The sequence below is a fragment of the Chrysoperla carnea genome, chromosome 1 (genome assembly GCF_905475395.1).
Source record: "Chrysoperla carnea chromosome 1, inChrCarn1.1, whole genome shotgun sequence".
Lineage (NCBI taxonomy): Eukaryota > Metazoa > Arthropoda > Insecta > Neuroptera > Chrysopidae > Chrysoperla > Chrysoperla carnea.
The window spans coordinates 11,594,980-11,615,020 of record NC_058337.1 but is presented as its reverse complement, the minus strand read 5'-3'; the positions used below and the strand labels follow the sequence as shown (position 1 = coordinate 11,615,020).

Below are 20,041 nucleotides of genomic sequence, written 5' to 3'. Positions count from 1 at the left end.
AAAACGTTATTTTCGGAAAGATTTTTTGGAAGAAATCAAACACATGAAAAAACTTCCATCCGAATATTTTATTTCCTTTCTATTAATAATACTTATATGGTGTAGTACCTAGAATCAGAATTTATATTCATTTATTTTTTAAAGTTATTAGTCCAGTCGCGTGGTAGGTTTTGTTGATTTATTTTTGCGAATAGCTGAAAATACTGGTCATGATATGGCCATTTTTAAGCGCGAAATTTGAATTTAACTTGGAAATTTCGGTTTTCTTGAGTCTAGCTTTGAACAGAGGGGTCAGATTAAAAAGGTTTTCAGACAAAATTTTACTAAGAGTACCTACGCACAATTTTCAGCCCACTAAAGGTCATTTAAAGGTCATGAACCCCAAATATGGCTCCTTATGCCCATTTTCCTTATTTTAATCATTTAATGATTGTTTTCGGGTTGGACGAAGATAGTAGTTTTTTTATGCCGACAACAAAATTTTTTTTATAATATTTCCTACCCAATTAAATCAATTTATATTCAAGTATTGTTTTATGATAGTCCCCTCTATATTTTAAAGGGAACCTACCACGTTAGATGAGTTTGATTGGTCTGTGAATACACAAATCTTGCTATTTTTCCCATAGTCACATTTCCCGAATTAGGCCTCAGATCGAAATTAGGTAAAGACTTTGTCCATTTGTCTTGATAAGCTAATTTACTGATTCTAATAAAACTTTTTTTATATGCCTTACAAGGTTAAGGTAGTTGATTTGTTTCGAAAAATGGTTAAAAGTTCAACAATTTATAAGCAAGTATACATAGTAGCGAGCATGCATAGTAGCGAGTCAGGCAGAAGAGTGTTAGGATTGGTTTTGTATACGTACACATGAATATTGTATGTGTAACGTCTCCACGAGTACATGCTTGCTTAAATAGTATGGATCACTTAGCTACAAGCTCGTATACGTTTACAGCGCGCTTATATATATATATATATATATATATATATATATATATATATATATATATATATATATATATATATATATATATATATATATATATAAATATTATGGAATATGCTACTATGTACACTTGCTTATAAATTGTTGAACTTTTAACCATTTTTCGAAACAACTCAGTTAATAGACTGTTAGTTTTTGGAAAATATCTGACAGTTAGTTTGGTTTTCATAAATTAATAACTGATGCAAAAGTATAAAGAGTTTATACTATACATGTTAAATATCGAACTTTTAATTAAATTTATCTCGGATTCTAGACGGTCAATCAGATTCAAATTTTAAGGATAATTGTATAATCTTTACCCTATTATAATATTATATTATTTATATATCTATTTGTTAAATTGAATTGGTTGGTTACGTAGGCGTAAACACAGTGTAGTAATTAAAATAAACATTTAATTGATCAAATAATACGGAAAATTTTTAAAGAAATTATTGGGAATTTTTAATTATTGTAAATAATTTGTAAATTTTGTAATGGTTTTGAAATTTCATTATAGTGCAACGTCATTTATCATTAGTTTAATTCCATACGAAATGAAAAAAAAAATTAATGTTCAATTTGAGGAATTAACATCCGTGTCGAACACATGCGACTCATTAATTAATTAAAATAAAAGCATGATTTCTATTTATAGAAGATTTATTATTACTTAAAGATGTATGAGCATGGTAGTGGGGGCACAAATTTAAAAATAGATATTTTCAATTTTGATGATAAGTTTATATTATTACTTGACGATATAAGACGAAAAGTAAGAATAAAATTTTTCGATATCTGGCTTAATTTTCAAAATATCGAAAATTGAAAATTTTGTTTAATTATTTAGCTTTCGATATTTCGAAAACCAAGACACATATCGAAAAATTTTATTCTTATTTTTCGTCTACATTCATGAAGTTATAACAAAATTCATCATCAAAGTTGAAAATAAGATAAAAATAATTTCAACCCTTAATCTACCCTGCTCTTACATCCCTTATATGGATGGAGACATTTAGTTTTTTCTTTTCTAATTCATTGCTAATATGTTTACTTTCTATTAAAAAGTTTTTTTTAATTTGTTTTCATTCATTCCAAGTAGGGCCCATCTTGTAAACCGTTAGAGATAGAACAAAAGTTTAAATGTAAAAAATGTTCCTTATCAAAAATTAAACAACTTTTGTTTGAAACATTTTTTCGTAGACATCACTGTTTACCCGTAAGGGCGCCAAGTAGGCGGAAATTTTATAATATGTACTATACTTGATTATTAGTTATGTATGTGTCACATGTTTGTTTATAAACCATTGCTGATGAAAGGAACAATAGTTATCAGTTCAGTTCGATTTTGCCTCAACGTAACCACCTTCCCGTTCTATACATGTAATTGTTCTTTTATAATTTTTTTTAAATAAACTCCTTCATATCTCGGAACCATCAACATGATCGATGTCAAAAATGAATAACAGAATGCTAATATTTTCGAAAGCAGAGATTTTTATAAAGAATAACTTTTTTTCGTATACCTTTTAATTAAGAGTTTTTCATATGGAGCCAACTAAAGTAGACACGCTGTATATACCATGTGATTACTTCTTAGCACTCCACCATTTGTCTTTCTTTTTAGGATGCGTAATTTTGAAAAAACTAAAATATATGTATTTAATCATTCGGGCTCCGTATCTGAAGAATAATCAACAGAAAGCTATTATTAAGACTCCGCTACCCGTTCGTCTGTTTATCATCAGTCTGTATCTCATAAACCACGAGTGTGTATTACTATTGCTGCTGTAACAACAAACTATAAAAATCATTATTGCGAATTCAAAGTGGCCGCCAAAATACATACTGGCATTGAACATGCGTATTCATTTTTATTAACAATACAATATATGAAAAGTACGTTAAAAGTACGATGGTAGGGAATCCTTCGGGTGCGAGTCCGACTAGTATTCTTACTTGACCAGCATTTTCTTAAAAGAGGAAATAAGAATTCTTTCGAATAACTGAGATAACTGGAAAACTTTAAAATAGAAAGATTTTTTCTCATAATGAACCCAAATACTGTAGCTCGGAACACTTTTTCGAGTACCAAATAGATTCGGCAGAAATGGAATTCGAAATTCTTTTTATACTTGTGTTTGTATTTGATTTTTGTAAAAATGTACAAAAATGTATCCAACCAAAAAAGTTGTTTTTAAAAAAGAATACATTACATTTAAGTTCTCAAAAAATGTCTTCTCAAACAAATGTCGTTGGATTTCTGATTCAGTTTTAGTTTATTGCCAGTGTTTACTTTTAAATGATCTTGGAATTAAAGGTCAATTTCAAGGTCTATCCTTACAGTTCTTATTTAACTAAATACAACTGTTGCGATACTTTCTTAGCCCCCTGTATGTATGTTTTTAGTAGCGTTTAAGACACATTTTTGAATACCATCTAAAATTCCGAAAAATTGGTAAATATTAAAAATTTGATTTTCTCGAAATTTTTACAAAGTAAAAAAAAAATGTTCAAGGTGATTTCGAATCGGCGACCCTATCCATTAATCATGTGTGAGGATTTACGAAGACTAAAGTAATAGATAATTAGCTCTTTTGAGCAGACGACCTTCTAGGCTGCGGTTTGGTTTTTTTGAATGAATAATAAAAGTCATTGTCATTGTAAGAAATAAATATATGTGAAATACATTCACTTTAATCGACCAAATTATGTCAACAAAAATTGACCTTCTTGTATATCATATTAAAGATTTATATGACATGGTCAGTATTCAATATTATTTTTGTTTTAATTATAAAATGTTTATTAAATTATGGTAATCTAGATCACTTAATTATACCATGTATATATGAAATATACCAAGGTATATTAAGTTTAGTCCCAAGTTTGTAACGCTTGAAAATATTGATACTATAAACAAAATTTTGGTATAGGTGTTCATTAAATCAGTTAATTAGTCGATTTCCGGTTGTCTGTCTGTCGCCTGTCTGCCTGTCTGTCATCACGATTACTCCAAAACGAAAAGAAATATCTAGTTGAAATGGCGTCCTAAGGACGTAAAAAGTGAGGTCAAGTTCGTAAATGAGCAACGTAGGTCAATTGCGTCTTGGGTCCGACGCAATTTATTAAGTAGTCAACTGAAAAACGAAGGTTTGTATATATTTTCATACAAATTTTCAGCCTCTATTTAATCCTGAATAGAAAGAAATGCACAGAAAATATTTTAAATTAATTTATTGAGAACTAACCCTACGTTCCATTGGTTTTTGTTAACCCTCGAACTAAAAGAAGGGGTGTTATAAGTTTGACCGCTATATGTGTGCCTGACTGCCTGTCTGTGGCATCGTAGCACCTACACGGATGAGAAGATTTTGACTTTTTTGTTTCGTTTGAAAGATAATATAACGGAGAATGTTCTTAGCGATGTTTCAAGTACGAGTTTAGGATTCCGCACCCGAAAAAACTAAAAAATTGTCGATGATCTCGAAATCGGCTTAGTTTGAAAAGGCTTTAAGCAAATAGGTAATTTAACGAAAAGTGTTCTTAGTTATGTTTCAAGCGCGAGCTTAGAGTTCCGTAGCAGAAAAATTCGTCGGAGGTTTTTAAATTTTGTAAATTTCACTTGTACGAAGTATATTCACATTTTTTTGTAATCCTTGGAGGGGGGGGGGTGATTCCAGTGAGCAAATAGTACTTTGCCCGCCTGTTAAACCCGCCACTGTGTAAACCTCTCTGTAAATTATTATCCGTTATTGTTTATTAATAATATATGCATTATTAATTTTATGCTTTTGGTAAGTTTGGAATATAAATAAACTCCCACATGGTAATGGATTCTTTTTTTGATGATTTAGGTAATATGTAGAAGGTAAAATTATGTTATTTTATAATTGACATTGTCCCAAAAATATTTTTTTATTAACTGTTTATTTTATATTTTATATTTTTACTAGCTGTGAACTACCCGCTTTGCTGGGCAACATCCCCACTTGCACCCCTCCCTCCACATTTCCTTTCGTTGGATAACAGTTTTGTAATGTACACGTCATGCTCTTTTATTTGATACCCCACTTAGGTATATTTGTAAATATTCGATAATTCCTTCCCACTTTCTCGCTACTCCTTTCTACCCTCCGAAGGTTAAAAGTAGATAAAAACAATAGATCTTTGAAGCTGGTTGTATATCGTTTCAATATTTTAGCTTAATCTATGCACAACTTTTTTAGTTTTTTAAGCATATCCCTTTCAACCCCTATTTCAACCCCTTACTCTACTATAATATGGATGTATTATACATAAAAACCTTCCTCTTGAATCACTCTATCTATTAAAAAAACCGCATCAAAATCCGTTTCGTAGTTTCAAAGGTTTAAGCGTACATAGGGACAGAAAAAGCGACTTTGTTTTATAATATGTAGTGATTTTACAATCAATTTATTTCAAAATATGTGAAAAATTCTATAAATATTGTGGAAGTGGTGTTAAACTATTATTCGTATCGGAGGGAGAATCTCAAAGGCACCTTGGCGTTAATCTTCAAGGTCGGCTAAAGGTCAATTCGTTTTTACCACTGGTAAAAGCTACAATACCACTTTAAATTGCAAAGGTCTTCAATATAAAAATCTAATTTTTTTTTTTTTAACATTTTTTCGAAATATAAATAGATTAGGAAGATATTGAATGCAAAAGCACTGCAATTATGAATCTTTCCTCTTAGTAAAAATGTTTTGGGATCAACTTTTTATCAAAAACGTAAAATTCATTAAACATTTTCTTGTTTTGTCACGGTACAATTTCGAATCTTGAAAAATTTTTCTATTTCGGTTTTCGGTCAACAGTTTTATTGATGGAAATGCTTCAAGCAAAAAGTATTGGGTGTGTAGGCGCACATCTTACGCTTTCGTTAAACTTGATCTAGGTTTTCTAGGTTGCAATGAAAAGGTCACTCTAATTTTAATCGGCATCCAACATTTCATTTTGGTCCAGTTTTGACAACGACATCCATGCGAAAACCATAAAAGTCAATTTGCATTAAGTATGTACGACAAAAGGACGAATAACTTAATATCACGCCAAACGATTTCGATGATTCTTTTTTAGTGACAAATTAGTTAGTGTACTTCAGATTCACTAAAAATCACAAAATAAAAAAACTTTTGACAAAAAGAAAACCGACTTCAAAAGAAAAACTTTTCCAAAACAAATTAATATGCACTAAAAAGTAAAAAAATAACAATAATATAATAATGGAAACAAGGAAACAACTCTGATAGGTACAACAGTTTGCTACATTAGCTTGGCTGTCACCGACTTCAAAAATAACAATAATTTTAACTACATTATATTATCGTTATTTTTTTTACTTTTTAGTGCATATTAATTTTTTTTGGAAAAGTTTTTCTTTTGAAGTCGGTTTTCTTTTTGTTGAAAGTTTTTTTTTAATTTGTGGTTTTTAGTGAATGTGAAGTACACTAATTTGTCACTAAAAAAAGAATCATCGAAATCGGTTGGCGTGATATTGAGTTATTCGTCCTCTTGTCGTGCATACTTAATGCAAATTTAAGACTTTTATGGTTTTCTCATGGATGTCGTTATCAGAACTCGACCAAAATGAAATGGTACCACACGGGAAACACTAGCTTTCAAATAGATAAAGAAGAATTGAATCATAAAAATCGGTTCACCCAGTCGATAGTTTTGAGTTAACACACATAAAAAAATACAGTCGAATTGATAACCTCCTCCTTTTTTGTTTGAAGTCGTTTAAAAATAACAATATTTTATTATACAAGTAAACAAGCTCATTATTATTTCTAAATAATTCTGATGATAATATTCCTAAAACACGACATAATTCGTTTCAATGTAAAAGAAATACACATTTGAAGCGGCTTCTGTACTTCGAACACCCTCGCTCATATGAAATAATATTTAATGTGAGAAAAATTAATACAAAAAAAATTAATTTTTAAATATTGAAGGCCTTAATGAATATATTTATTAATTAAGATATATTGAAGTACGAACTACCCGTTCCACCGGATAAGTAAAATACCTTGAGTAATTTTACAATCTTTGTGCATTGCTACTGCAATTATAAGTAAAAACTTACGAGCAGCACACCTCCATCGATAAGATCATATTTCTCATCTCAATAGATGCTTTTTATTTTTTAATGATTCTATTGAAATGGGTTTTTCGTCATTGCAGATTTTTGAACACATTGAATGTGTATATACAAGAGCTGGTCTGGTTGACACTTAAAAGCACTTCCTTAACTTTAATTCTCAAATAAATTTTAAACCGTTAAGCTCAATTTTTGGGAATAAGAAGCTACGCAAAAATAGGAAGAAGTGTCTAATAGTTTACAGCTTTAAAAAAGTCGAATAAAACGGTGTTTTGACTGAGGATTTCCTCCAAATTGCTGAAACATCCATCATTTTATATCATCGTTCTGCCTAGGAAGCATCTATGCATACCAAACTTCATATCGTTTGAACAACTTTAAGGGACCGGTGTCCACTAGTATTGAGTATAAAAATTATGGATGATTTCAACAATTTGGAGTTGATTTTCAGGGGGAAAATCGCTTTATTGGACATTTATACCGCTACTTTTGGGTACCGCAAGCGATTTCCTTACAAACGAGCTGAAATTCGGGACCAATGGTTGCTTACTAGACAGAACGATGGTATAGAAATGGTGAATTATTTCAGCAATTTGGAGGAGATTCTCAGGGCAAAAACCGATTTATTCGATATGTTTAAGGCTGTAAAATTAAAAACCCCCGAAAATCTTATTCTGAGGGTAATAAGCATTATTTATATCACTACCACCCATTTCCTAGTTTACTTAAGACACAATTCGTAAGTCTATATTCACGTGGAAAATATGACTAACAAATAAATTCACTTTATTGACTTTCTGATGAAATGTTATTGTATTCACCTCAAAAATAAATATTAAAATTTTTATGATTTAGCGGTATCGGAAGTTAAACAAAATTTTTGATCCTTTCAATTTTCGAAGCCGTACGTGAATTTATTTCTGTACGGCATTTATGTAATTCGCTTCGAATACTTACGCAGAGTTAGTGTCCAGCAACGCCGTACATATTTGCTTGTGCAAGAGTGAAGCACCAAGGAGTGTGACATTCAATTCTCACCTATACGCACCTGTACCGCGCAAACTGACGCCATGGTGCTTAAACTTCTTTTGCATATAGGAAAATCTTTGTATACCCTGTATATATGAAATATATCAAGGTATATTCAGTTTAGTCCCAAGTTTGTAACGCTTAAGAATATTGATGACACCAAAAAAATTTAGGTATAGTTGTTCATAAAATCACCTAATTAGTCCATGTCCGGTTGCCTGTCTGTCCGTCTGCCTATCTGCTCTTCTGTAAACACGATAACTCAATAACGAAATGAGATATCAAGCTGAATCAATTTTTATATCGTACGCAGGACGTTAAAGGTGAGGTCGAGTTCGTAAATGAGCATCATATGCCAATTGGGTCATGGGTCCGTATGACCCATCTTGTAAACCGTTAGAGATAGAACAAAAGTTTAAGCATAAAAAATGTTCCTTGTAAAAACATAAACGACTTTTGTTTGAAACATTTTTTCGTATACATCACTGTTTACCCGCGAGGGCGCAAATTATTTAGTATGTATGTGGGAATACCATGTGTGTGTAACTTGTATGTATGTATGGCTATGGTAAAGTGACTATCTTTCTTTGTAGTCTAATAGTAAATTATAGTATATTCATTATAAGAAAATTTATTGAATCAGTAAGCTATTGGTATGACCCTTATAGGCTTAGTACACCGTAACTTGTAACCTACACACACAATACACACAACTACACTATACACTATAGGTACAGTGTTTACTCCAACAACTTTACTTTTTACATGAAGTCATATTTAGTGTAGCAACTCATTAATATACCGGTTAGTTTTGTTAAATCATTTGCATCGTTAACAACAAAATATAAATAATAAATATAAAATTACAACAATTAACACACTATTTATTGAATTAAAACAAGTTATTTATTTTTGGTTCTATTACTAATAAACCTGTACATGTGAATATTAACATTTATTTTTTTATTTTTGTGTTCTATATTACAATATCTTAAACAATTATTGTGTGACTTGTGTGTCTTTTGTGTAGTATAAATAAATACAAAAGAAATGGCACCAACACCAAGTATGTATCATAAATTTTTTATTGATTAAAATCGATTTTTATTGAAACTGTTTAAAATCATTTTATATTCTTAATAATGTGTATACATAATATGTATAGGATTACTTGCAAATTTTTATTTAAATTTATTCAAATATTCATATTTGTTAATTTGTAATAGTTGGTTTCAATCTTTTATAAAATGTCATAATAATAATCTTACGAATTCTCTTGTAAACAATGTCTATTTTTTCAAAGTCATGTCGTATGGTGTTACAACATTTTCGATTTGTTATTGTTTCGGACCGTTGTCAAAAAACTATTTAAGTTAAGAAAATAAATATCCTTTATCTTTATCAAACAGTGCTTTTTGACAAAGATAGAAGATATATGGTATGTCTTTATTTGAACAGTTTTTTGACATCTGTCCGAAACAATAAAAAAAAAATCATTTTTTCAAATGAAAAGGTCTATTACTGAAACTAATAATAGGGCTTTTCATTTAAAAATTGTTTCTTTTTTGTTTCGAACAGGTGTCAATCAAGTAAAGACATATCACATATTTATTAATTAAAGAGAATTGAAAAAAATACACTCGAACCCGGACTTCTTGGATTCATGTCAAGCACCCTACCAATTAGGCTATTCTTTCACATATCTTTGTCAAAAAGCACTGTTTGATAAATGATAAAAGTAATAAAAATTAAAATAAACAATAATTTCTAAAACACAAGCTTTTATTGTACTAAAAAGTAGAAAATAATTTTTCATGATTGTTCGTTTTCATGATTCGGAGCACCTGAATGTATGTATGTAATTATGTTTGTTCGGTTGGAATCTTGCAACTTTGATTTATATTGAGCGCCTCAAGCTTTAACGAATAGTCATGTATGAGTTACTCATAGAAAAATTATTTTCTACTTTTTAGTACAATAAAAGCGAGTATTTTTTATTTAAATTTTTAATTTAAGACTAAAAAAGACATGTACATCGAATATGGTGGAAGCAAAGGGAAAATCAGGACGCTAATTAACTTACCATGCATTGTTATCCAAACAAAGCGAGTTTCTTTAGTTAAATATTTTTTTGACAATTGTCCAAAACAAAAGCAACTCGACGAAATGGCCTATTTAACCCTGCCACATGGGCTTAGGAAGAAATAGACTTCTATAGTCGACCAACTAAATCGTAATTACAACAATAACCCAGGTCTATAAAATTTTCGGTTTTTTTTTTCGGGGTTATTTTTTCCCATTACCTTATTATCAAATTTTTAATTTCACTTGATAGGAGTATAAATATTAGAAAAAAAAAACTATAAGAATAACAACCTTTTATTTACACTAGTTTAATACATTTCGAGCATTTAAGGGTTAAATATATTATATAGGGATATATCTATCTAAACGGATATATCAGGTTATATCAATAAATCGGAATATATTTTGATAGGATATTTTATATAATTACTAATTAGTGTCTTGTTTTATTCATGACAAATTTAAATACTGGATTGTAACATAATTTTGAATATTTATTATATAACCTTTTTCTTAAAAACACCTGACTTTAACTTATTAGAAACAGGTCATTAACTCTTTAAAAGAGGTTTCTTAATAATTTTAAAAATAATTTAATCACAATTTTTACATATATATTTTCAATCTTCTAAATATGTTTAATTTATTCTCGCAAATTTGACACAGGGGCGTCACGAAGCTCTTCAGTGTCTGTCTTCAACAGTCTCTCTAACTCGAGATCTCTGTAAATCTGTCTGGCTTCCCACATCTATTTTTCCCGAGACCATCCCTAAGTACCTCTCAGCCGTTATCTGGTTGGTAGTCCCACTCTAAGCTCTGTCGGACAATAGTGATATGATATATCTTTTAAGAGAGTAGTTTTCTTCATTTTCAACTTTGAGGACCTGTCGAATGGGTAGACCTGTCTTGACTAGATCATGTGTATAGTTCAAAATCGGAGATAGTTCTGAAGACACTTGTGTTGATAAAAGTCTGTAGCTTTTTTCTCATATTCTTGATATTGCTGTTAAATCTCCACACAACTTGATCTGAAAGAATTTTTTTTTTGTTTTTCTTATACGGCGGCCGATGTCTTCATCTAATATTCCATATTGCTCGTCATACTTCAAAGGTAACAAAATTTGTTGATTCTACCAAATATTTGTTTCCCAATGGATAGGTTTTTCTAGCTCCAGGTATCGACTTTTATCTCCTTTATTTTGGAGGTTTTATTCTTAGACCAACCTCCAACGCTTAGTTATTCAGTATACATTACACGTCCCACACAACCCAGAACAGATTGAATTTCTGTTTACTTATACGGCTGCCGACGACGTCTTCATCTGCTTCCCCATCTTGGCTCACTATACTTACAAAGCAGCAACGACCCTTACAAGTACTTGTTCCTCAATGGATAGGTTTTTCTAGTTCCCACTAATGATTCTTATCTCCTTTGTGCTAATTCAACTGTCTTTTTTGAGTCTGGCGTCTATGAGGACTTGGTGGTCGTTATTAACGAATGCAGGAATTCTTGAACGGCTGTAGCGCTATGTAAAGTTGAGTGTATGCATGTATATATTTTGTTTTGCACGTAGAGTAAACGGCTTGATGGATTTTAGGTTAATAGGTGTCGTTAGATTCGTCTGAATTGTTAGAGTGTTTGGTTATAAAAAAAGACTGATTTTTGGCGCCATATGATATGCTTTCCAAAATTTTTTTGAATACTTATTCGAAAATATCAACGAAAAAGTGTAAAATAAATTTAAATAATCAAATAACTCGGCTACGTAAAATAAATACTGAAATGAAACAGAAGTCCAGTAGTCTACATAGAAACTTTAACATTAAGGGCCCATTATTGGGAAGATTTGAACAAATCTAGATTTTTACCGACTATTTTTCTATGTAAACTACTGGACTTTTTCATTTTTTATTTAACGAAGACGGGTTTTTAGATTATTTAAATTTATGATTTTTATTTATGATGTTTGTTACTTATTATTAATGGCATTTAGGTTGTTTTTATTGTTTTTGTTTCCATAAACACTCTTTCTTTCCGGCTCAGTGGCCGTTCGAGTTAAAGCGCAATCAACTTTACTCGTTTGACTATTGACTAGGAGGCTGCGGGTTCGAATCCAGGCAGCGGCAATCTGATCAATTATAATTATAATTAATGGGGCGATAAATTGATCACCCATTATAAAGTTAATTGTATATACGGATGTTGCTTAAAATATAAAGATTAAAAATAATGATGTGGGTGGCCTATGTGATTGATGGATATCTGAAAAACGGAGGTTAAATCCCATAATAATAATTATTATTATTATTAATGGCATTTAGGTTTGTTTTTGTTTCTATAAGCACGTTACGACAGCCAGTAACAAAATTTTCTTCTTTCTTTCTTTGCTATGGACTATTTTTCTGGTTTTTAAAAAATATTTCAAAATTTCTATAGTAACCAATATAATTTTTTTGTACATATGAAATTAATCGTTAGAATGAATTTATAAGTTGAAATTTTTTAGTTTTTTTTATTACATTTTTAATTACGAAATTATTATAAATATGAAAAATGCTTGACAAATATAAAACAGGGGTACGGAAAAAAATTTGAAGCGCAAAATATGATTGATTGCATGGTTTTCTTTGTGTACAGTAATGATTGTCAATAAATTATTAGTTAAAGTTGTAACTTCTCTAATTTGTATCAAGGTTTCAGGTAACCAAGTTTTCTTATGTCTTTTGATCTTAAGTCTAACTAGCTCGGGGAATTCTGCGCTCGTGCTACCCGTACCCGTGGCTACACTAAACTCGTGGCTTAAAACAACTTAATTGTTTAAATAATTTACTAAGAGAACAGGTTTAAAAATATTTTATATACAAATATCTTAATAGATAGTGAAATATCTATTGTTCCGACTTAATGATGTCCTCTGTGTTAGGAAAACATCTAAAAAAACTAACATGTTTGCCTAATAAACTTAGTATTTAAATTTAATTAAAATTATGATATTTTTTCGTTCAAATGATTTGTCTAACGAGTTTTTTCCTAAGCAGTACTTTTATAGACCATGAACGTGATTTTTCGTCAAACCTAGACATAATAAGCTTGAAATGAGGGGTGAAAAGATAAGGGTAGGACAGAAAAAAACTTATTAGAATAATATTATATTTGAAGTCCAAAAGAACGTAGAAAGATATATTATATTGGTGGGCCTAACTTCCACACGCAAGATATTTTAGTTTCAATTAAACCGTTTCATTGCTAAAATTCGTAAAGTTTGCGAATGCAAAAAAAAAAAAACAGTTTAATCCTATCCGTTTATCGAAATTTATCCATTTAGCCGATATAATGCCTTTTCCTCCTTAACTGATGCCATTTTCTTTTACACGACTTGTTATTTCTTACTATTTACATTATTTGATTACAATCAATAGAAAAACTTTCCTTGATTAATGTTGATTAAAGTAAATAAAAAATGAATAAAAATAAAAACATTTAATTTTTTTACAGAATTATAATTATTATTATAATTATAAGAAATTATCATAGTAATAATTCTTATTACATATTTTACTCACATACATTACCACATGCGGTTTGCAATTAACATGATACGAATTTGTTTTAGTCATCAAATAAAATATAACTAAATTATAAATGCTAATGATTGTTGAATCTGTTTAGGTATAAACAAAGCATTTATCCATTTGTAAACAATAATAATCTGTTAACATCTTCTCGGTGTCGGTATCACCAACCCAAATATTACAATTATTATTGTGAAATTTCAAGATGGTATAGAATAAGACTTCCTTTTTTCCCGACTATACTATGGCGGAGGTTTTTTGTTTGATCGGTATGTTCATCTTTTCCATCTTATCTTCTAAACTACTTATCTTAATTTGACATATGAAATATCCTTGAAAGCGTCTTGATCGTCCCCTGGTTATAGGCTATAGGCGTTACATTAAGAGGACATAAAATCATGAATAAAAAACAAATTTCTATTTAGCGTGTTAGGTTTCAATAAAAGGGTTTCAAAATAATTGAAAATTAATGTATTTTCGAAATTGAAAAATAAGTAACTAATCATAAGTTGACAAATGAGCTATCGGTAAATGCTTGATTGTCCGCTGGTTATAATCTACATTTAATTGACTGATATAAGACTGTTAGGTATCAAATGAAAGAGCATACTTAGCACTTTTCAAAAAAAAAAAAAAAAAATCGATTTTTGAACCAATTTCCTAGATATGTTTTTTGTATTTTATAAATACGTATTTCGACTACCAAGTAGCCATCCTCATTATGAATTAGCTAATCGTAATTACTCTTATTATGCATGTTACTCATTGCTGCACTCGCGGACAGTAGTCGAAATACGTATGTATAAAATACAAAAAAAATATAAATTTATCTCGAAATAACCTGTAGTTCTCATTTATTATCTTCGATAATATTTATAAAAAATATGTTATACTTAATCACGAAATTAGAACCGCAAAACAGTTTAAAATGTATTTTCGTCTGTTCTCTCCTAGCTTCTAAATTGATTATCATAATTTGAAAAATTTCGTTAAAAGCGTTTTGATCGTTCGCTGGTTATATATTATTTATGCTTTTTTATGGTAGTAGCCCTTAACTGCGTCTAACTTAATGTAAGCACATATAAAGGTTCAAACCCAGTTGTGGCTAGCTCGTTTATTGTGTACTGCCTAACATGCATAAAGTGATTAATACACGTAAAATTCATAAGACATTACTTCTTACTGTACATAAGAACCATTAAATTATCAAAGACATCAACCCAGATAAAAACTAATCATGATAACAAGAAAAATGCGGCTAGCGAAATGTCTGAAAACCTAAGTTATTCCAGGTCTGATATACAATATCTGGCCAAATGTTCATCAACTGTGGTTGTTTCTTCAACGGGTTATTCGATTTTTAAGTCTCACTTTGGAAATCGCGCAATCTGATCCGCTGCGTTGATTATCACGAATTTAGTGGAGAACTGTTCAAAAGTGGTTGCATGATTTTCTGCCTCTCTGTACTGAGCGTTCCATTACAATATCTTCCAAAAGATTTTCAGTTTCAACTATCCAGGATTTTTCCATTCAAAGTACATTCAAAAATTCGCCATTAGTAGGTATATATTTACTCTTTTCTGATACGCTCGTATAGGGAATCTCACCCGTAAAATTTTGGAGAAGTTCTTCGTATAATAATGAAGATTTTTCGATTTTACCTCATCAAAATATTATATTTGATATTTCCTCGCTTTATTTTTAATTTGATGCTTCACTGTAAAATTAATTTCATGCTGAAATTTCCAATTTAATCCTTTCTCACAAGTTTGTGGTTTTTTTTTGTTTATACATCTTAATTTAAAGGAAATTTTTATCACGCCCATCTAAAATAATATCTAAATGCGTATTGGACCACGAAAGCTTAGACCGATATATTTCACGTAGCTGGGTTTAAATTTATCTACCCCTAACAATTAATAAAATAGCTTAATAAAACCTTGAAGAAAATCCAAATATTTTCACCAAATTTTAGACTCCATATCCGCGTATATTCAGGTAGATACAATCACGGATTTATACATTTCCGCTTAGCGTACTGGTTATTAAACTCAGACAAAGATATGAGAAAAAGCTAATATAACTATACAAATTGGGTAATATGAATTATTCAAAAGTAATTAATTTATTCAAGGCTAATTTTTAAGTGGAATTGTAAAATTTTTTTATCCAAATTATTACTGAAAAATAAATTATGATGTATAAAAAGAAACAATAATTATATAGGATTATGCAATTTTGATTTTTTTGGGTTTTAATTTGAGGCTAATTATATTGTCCCTGAGTTGCAAATTCGTTGAAGGATTTTTGAACTCTAGTTCAAGCCCTCTAAAAATACGTATTTCGATAAATTCTTGAGCATCAGTTCAACCCAGTTACGGGGCCAAATCGCATGTATTGGTGGTCAGGTCACTTCTCATCAATTAAAAATCGTATAGCGTTATGATTTGAAATTAAAAACCCTGATCATTAAAAGTGAAGTTGGTTTTTGAAAATCTTTAGAAGTACACAAAATATGAACGTTTAAAATTCCTTATTAAACAAAGAGGAACATACTTAAATGTGACGTCATTGTCGAGTATCGCTATAGAGATTACATTACACAGTAATGTAGTTATCAAATCTAGTTTTTCATTTTTATGGGTAAGGTGGCAAATTCAAAATCAATAGTAATCTACCCAATTGCATTAAACTTGACGAGTATTAAACAACATCGTTCTTTCTCAGTTCTCTATGGCGGGGTTAAACTATAAACACTGGTGGAAACTTAAAAAATTGCATTTTTTATGCTTCTAGCTGCTTTTAAAAATATGGATTTCCATTTATAATTTATAAGCTTACTTCGGGTCTTGGGAAAGTAGAATTGCCCTGGCAGGGAATATCAACTAGGCCAATACTGGTTCAATCCTGGAACCAATTAGGAGATTGTTATGATTTGGTCAATATTGCAAATAAAGATTTTCCCAACACTGGGTGTCTAGTCTTCGTTCATGTCCTGTTAAATCCTAACATGAATCGACATCTTCAAATCTGACTACTATCTCGATTTGAACTTTCAGCATTTAAAAATTACATATTTCCGACAGTATATGTACATGCTGTAGGTAAACAATCTTAAGTACTAGTTGAAGGTCAACCCTTGTGGTTCAGTTGGTTTAGGAGTAACCAATCGTTCGCGGTATGCCTAGGATAGCGGGGTCGATTCTCGTCGGCACAACAAAAATTAATTTAATTAATGGTTGTGATGGGCTGATGTAGTGCATGGTATAAGCATGAAGGAAGTGTACTCAGTCTTTGATAAAAACCAATTGATAAAAAAAGAGTCATTTTCCAGATGCGCGTTATAAATAAGAACCATATCAGAATATGCACAAGAGGTATAGTTTATAGATGGGATTCAGAATTGAAATGTGGGATGTGCAATTTGGATGAATTTGATACCTTAGATCATTTTCTGCATAGATGTCCAATTCTAAAATCTTTAAGGGATCAATACATTTCAAAATACAGAAAACATACAAATGTAATAAATATAACAGCATCTTTGCTTGATAACCTCAGCATCTCCAAAATAAATGATATTTATTTCTATACTATCAACGCGCTTAAATTGAGAAGTTTTGTTTTGTCTGAGTAGAAAAGACTTTCGATCCGCCTATAAACTGTATCTTCAGAATATTTTAATGCATTTATATACATTATATGATTATTAATTGTTACTGTTGTTTACTGTTATTATTTAAATTGGTATTATTATTGTTATCCACTCATTTTTGCTCTCAGTCTTAGAATCGTAATCCCACATTATTAGCGATTTTATTTTTTATTGTTATTATTATTGTTATTATTACTGAAGCTATTTTTCTTATTGTTATTGTTATTATAATTGTTATTATTATCGTTATTATTATTGTTATTATTCTTGTTCTTGTTTTCTTTTACATCTGTTATTGTTATTGTTATTGCTATTGTTATTGTTATTATCATTATTATTACTATTGTTCTTATCAGTATTATTATTATTACTATTGTTAATTGCTCTTTTCTCTCTTCTTTCTCTGTTTTGTGTACCAATCACCTGTAATAACCATGGGTTTAAATACAGTATTATTATTATTATTATTATTATTATTATTATTACTCAGTCTTTGAAAATAATTGAGGAGTAATAAATGAAATTATCATCGGAAAAAATGGTAAAACACATATATGATATCTCAATGGGCTCTATAACCTAAGTGTGTCCTTCGTGAACAGCCAATATAACCTAACCGAACCTATATTTCAGTCAAAGCTTGTGCAAAGTCTGGTAAACCAAGATTACTGGTAAATTAATGCACCCAACCCTGGGTATCTAGTCTCCGTTCATTCCATGTTAAATCCTTAAATGAATCAAAACCTTCATATCTGACTAAATCCTCGATTTGTACCTTCACCATTTCAAAATTATTTTGTCAACCTTATGCAAAGGCTGGTAAGTCAAGACTGGTAGTTTAATGGTCGGTTTAATATAATTGACAAAACGCTAACAAACCAAGACTTGATTCATTTACCTTGGTCAAGAACTGGAAAACCAAGGCTTGCTTCCTTAGATCATAATCTCTATCCTTATTTTAGTCTAGTATAGAAAAGGCGCAAGTTCGCCCAAGATTTTTTTTCATAAACATGTTATAGAATACCTAAACTTTTCCCTATTACAAAAAATTTTACCGGGCAAAAAGGGGCACCTTAACAAAAGGCTTTGAGTTTGATAAATTTACTACATGTAAATGCCTTGATCGTCCGCTGGTTATAAGCTACGTGACTTCACATTTAATTGACTGATATAAGACTGTTAAGTATCAAATGAAAGAGCATACTTAGCACTTTTCAAAAAATAAAAATAAATTTTTGAACCAATTTCCTAGATATGTTTTTTGTATTTTATAAATACGCATTTCGACCACCAAGTTGCCAGGGCTACAAAAGGGGTACATTTTTTAACAGCAAATATGAATCACAAACATTTAATTATATTAATAAAAACATTTACATTAAATATTAATAAAATAGCACAAATCTTCGTCTTCGATAAAAAAAAAATCCTTACTTGCACTAACAAACACAGTAAACGTAAATTGAATGACACGGTAAATCTAGAGCAACAATAATAATAACATGCATCCGTAAGAGCAGATAGATTACGGCATACATAACAGACGGGGGCGAGTTTAAGTCAACTCAAGTGATCTGTTTGTGATGGAGTGGTCATCAAATTACTAGAAAAAAGTATCAATGCAAAACAAAAGAGTTGAATTTTCTGACTTTTTTCCGAAAATTTGGTATAAATACTCCACTGTGCTTCGATTCTATCGTTAAGCTTGGCACTTATTACCTTGGTGAAAAAAGATAAATTATAATTGAAATTTAAGGTTTTTTTCGAATAACTTGTATATTGTAATTATAAAAGCGGAAAACTAAAAACCTTCGTTTACTATTAAACTTATATTTCCATAAAAATGTCTTGCGTATAAAATGAATACATAATTACAATTTTTACTGTTTTTATCATGTTAATTACTATGTTTTTATAATTATAATTTATGATCATTAATTAATAGAGAATTTATTTCTTAGAGCTACGGCTTATTGAGGACTATTCATTGGCAATTGATTTATTCACTTCATCAATCAACTTTACACCATGTGGACTTGAGACCCAAAACAAGGTTATCCCTGAACTCTTTTCAAATTTTCCACTCTCTTTTTAATTTAATTCCCATTTAATGACACTAATTTGTTAATTTAGTGAGACTTATTTACATTATTTGTTAATTGTCAAAATGACACATCAAAAAATTTATTAAAATGCCTAAGTCCAAAGTTTGGCATTTATCTTAATAGCATTCAGTAGTACAAGTCGGTAATTACTAACTTATCACACCGCGGGAGACTAACTAGGTGACTGGTGGCGAGACAAATAGCTTGGTCAATCATCGAACGAAACGTATCCATGAAAATTTTTCAAGTTGGTAGAGATCTTTACTAAGGCCGGGCATACACGTTACGGTGTACCGGAGAGTGTGCTAGCCACTACAGGCATACCTGTGCCGCCAAAGTGACCTATGCAGACCACCGGAGAAGAATTGAAATTCGATTATAACTACCTGCGCAGGCGAGTAGACCTGTCCGTATGTGTGAGTTCTTCCGGCAAACCTGTACAGGTAGAAGGTTAGTTGTGACTAACTGC

General features: G+C 30.3%; 1 protein-coding gene across 4 annotated transcripts in view; it reads left to right on the top strand.

Annotated features, from left to right (window-relative positions):
• LOC123290733 (alpha-tocopherol transfer protein-like) overlaps positions 1–20,041 on the top strand; it is a 99,446-nt gene that overhangs the window by 55,964 nt on the left and 23,441 nt on the right. Inside the window, exon 1 of one of the 4 annotated variants that reach the window (XM_044871026.1) lies at positions 9,023–9,220. The exons of the other annotated variants lie outside the window; for them this stretch is intronic. Coding sequence (XP_044726961.1) covers positions 9,205–9,220 — 16 coding nt within the window. The 5' untranslated portion in view covers positions 9,023–9,204. Of the gene's footprint in view, positions 1–9,022; positions 9,221–20,041 lie in introns of those variants that run through there. 4 annotated transcript variants of the gene reach the window in all.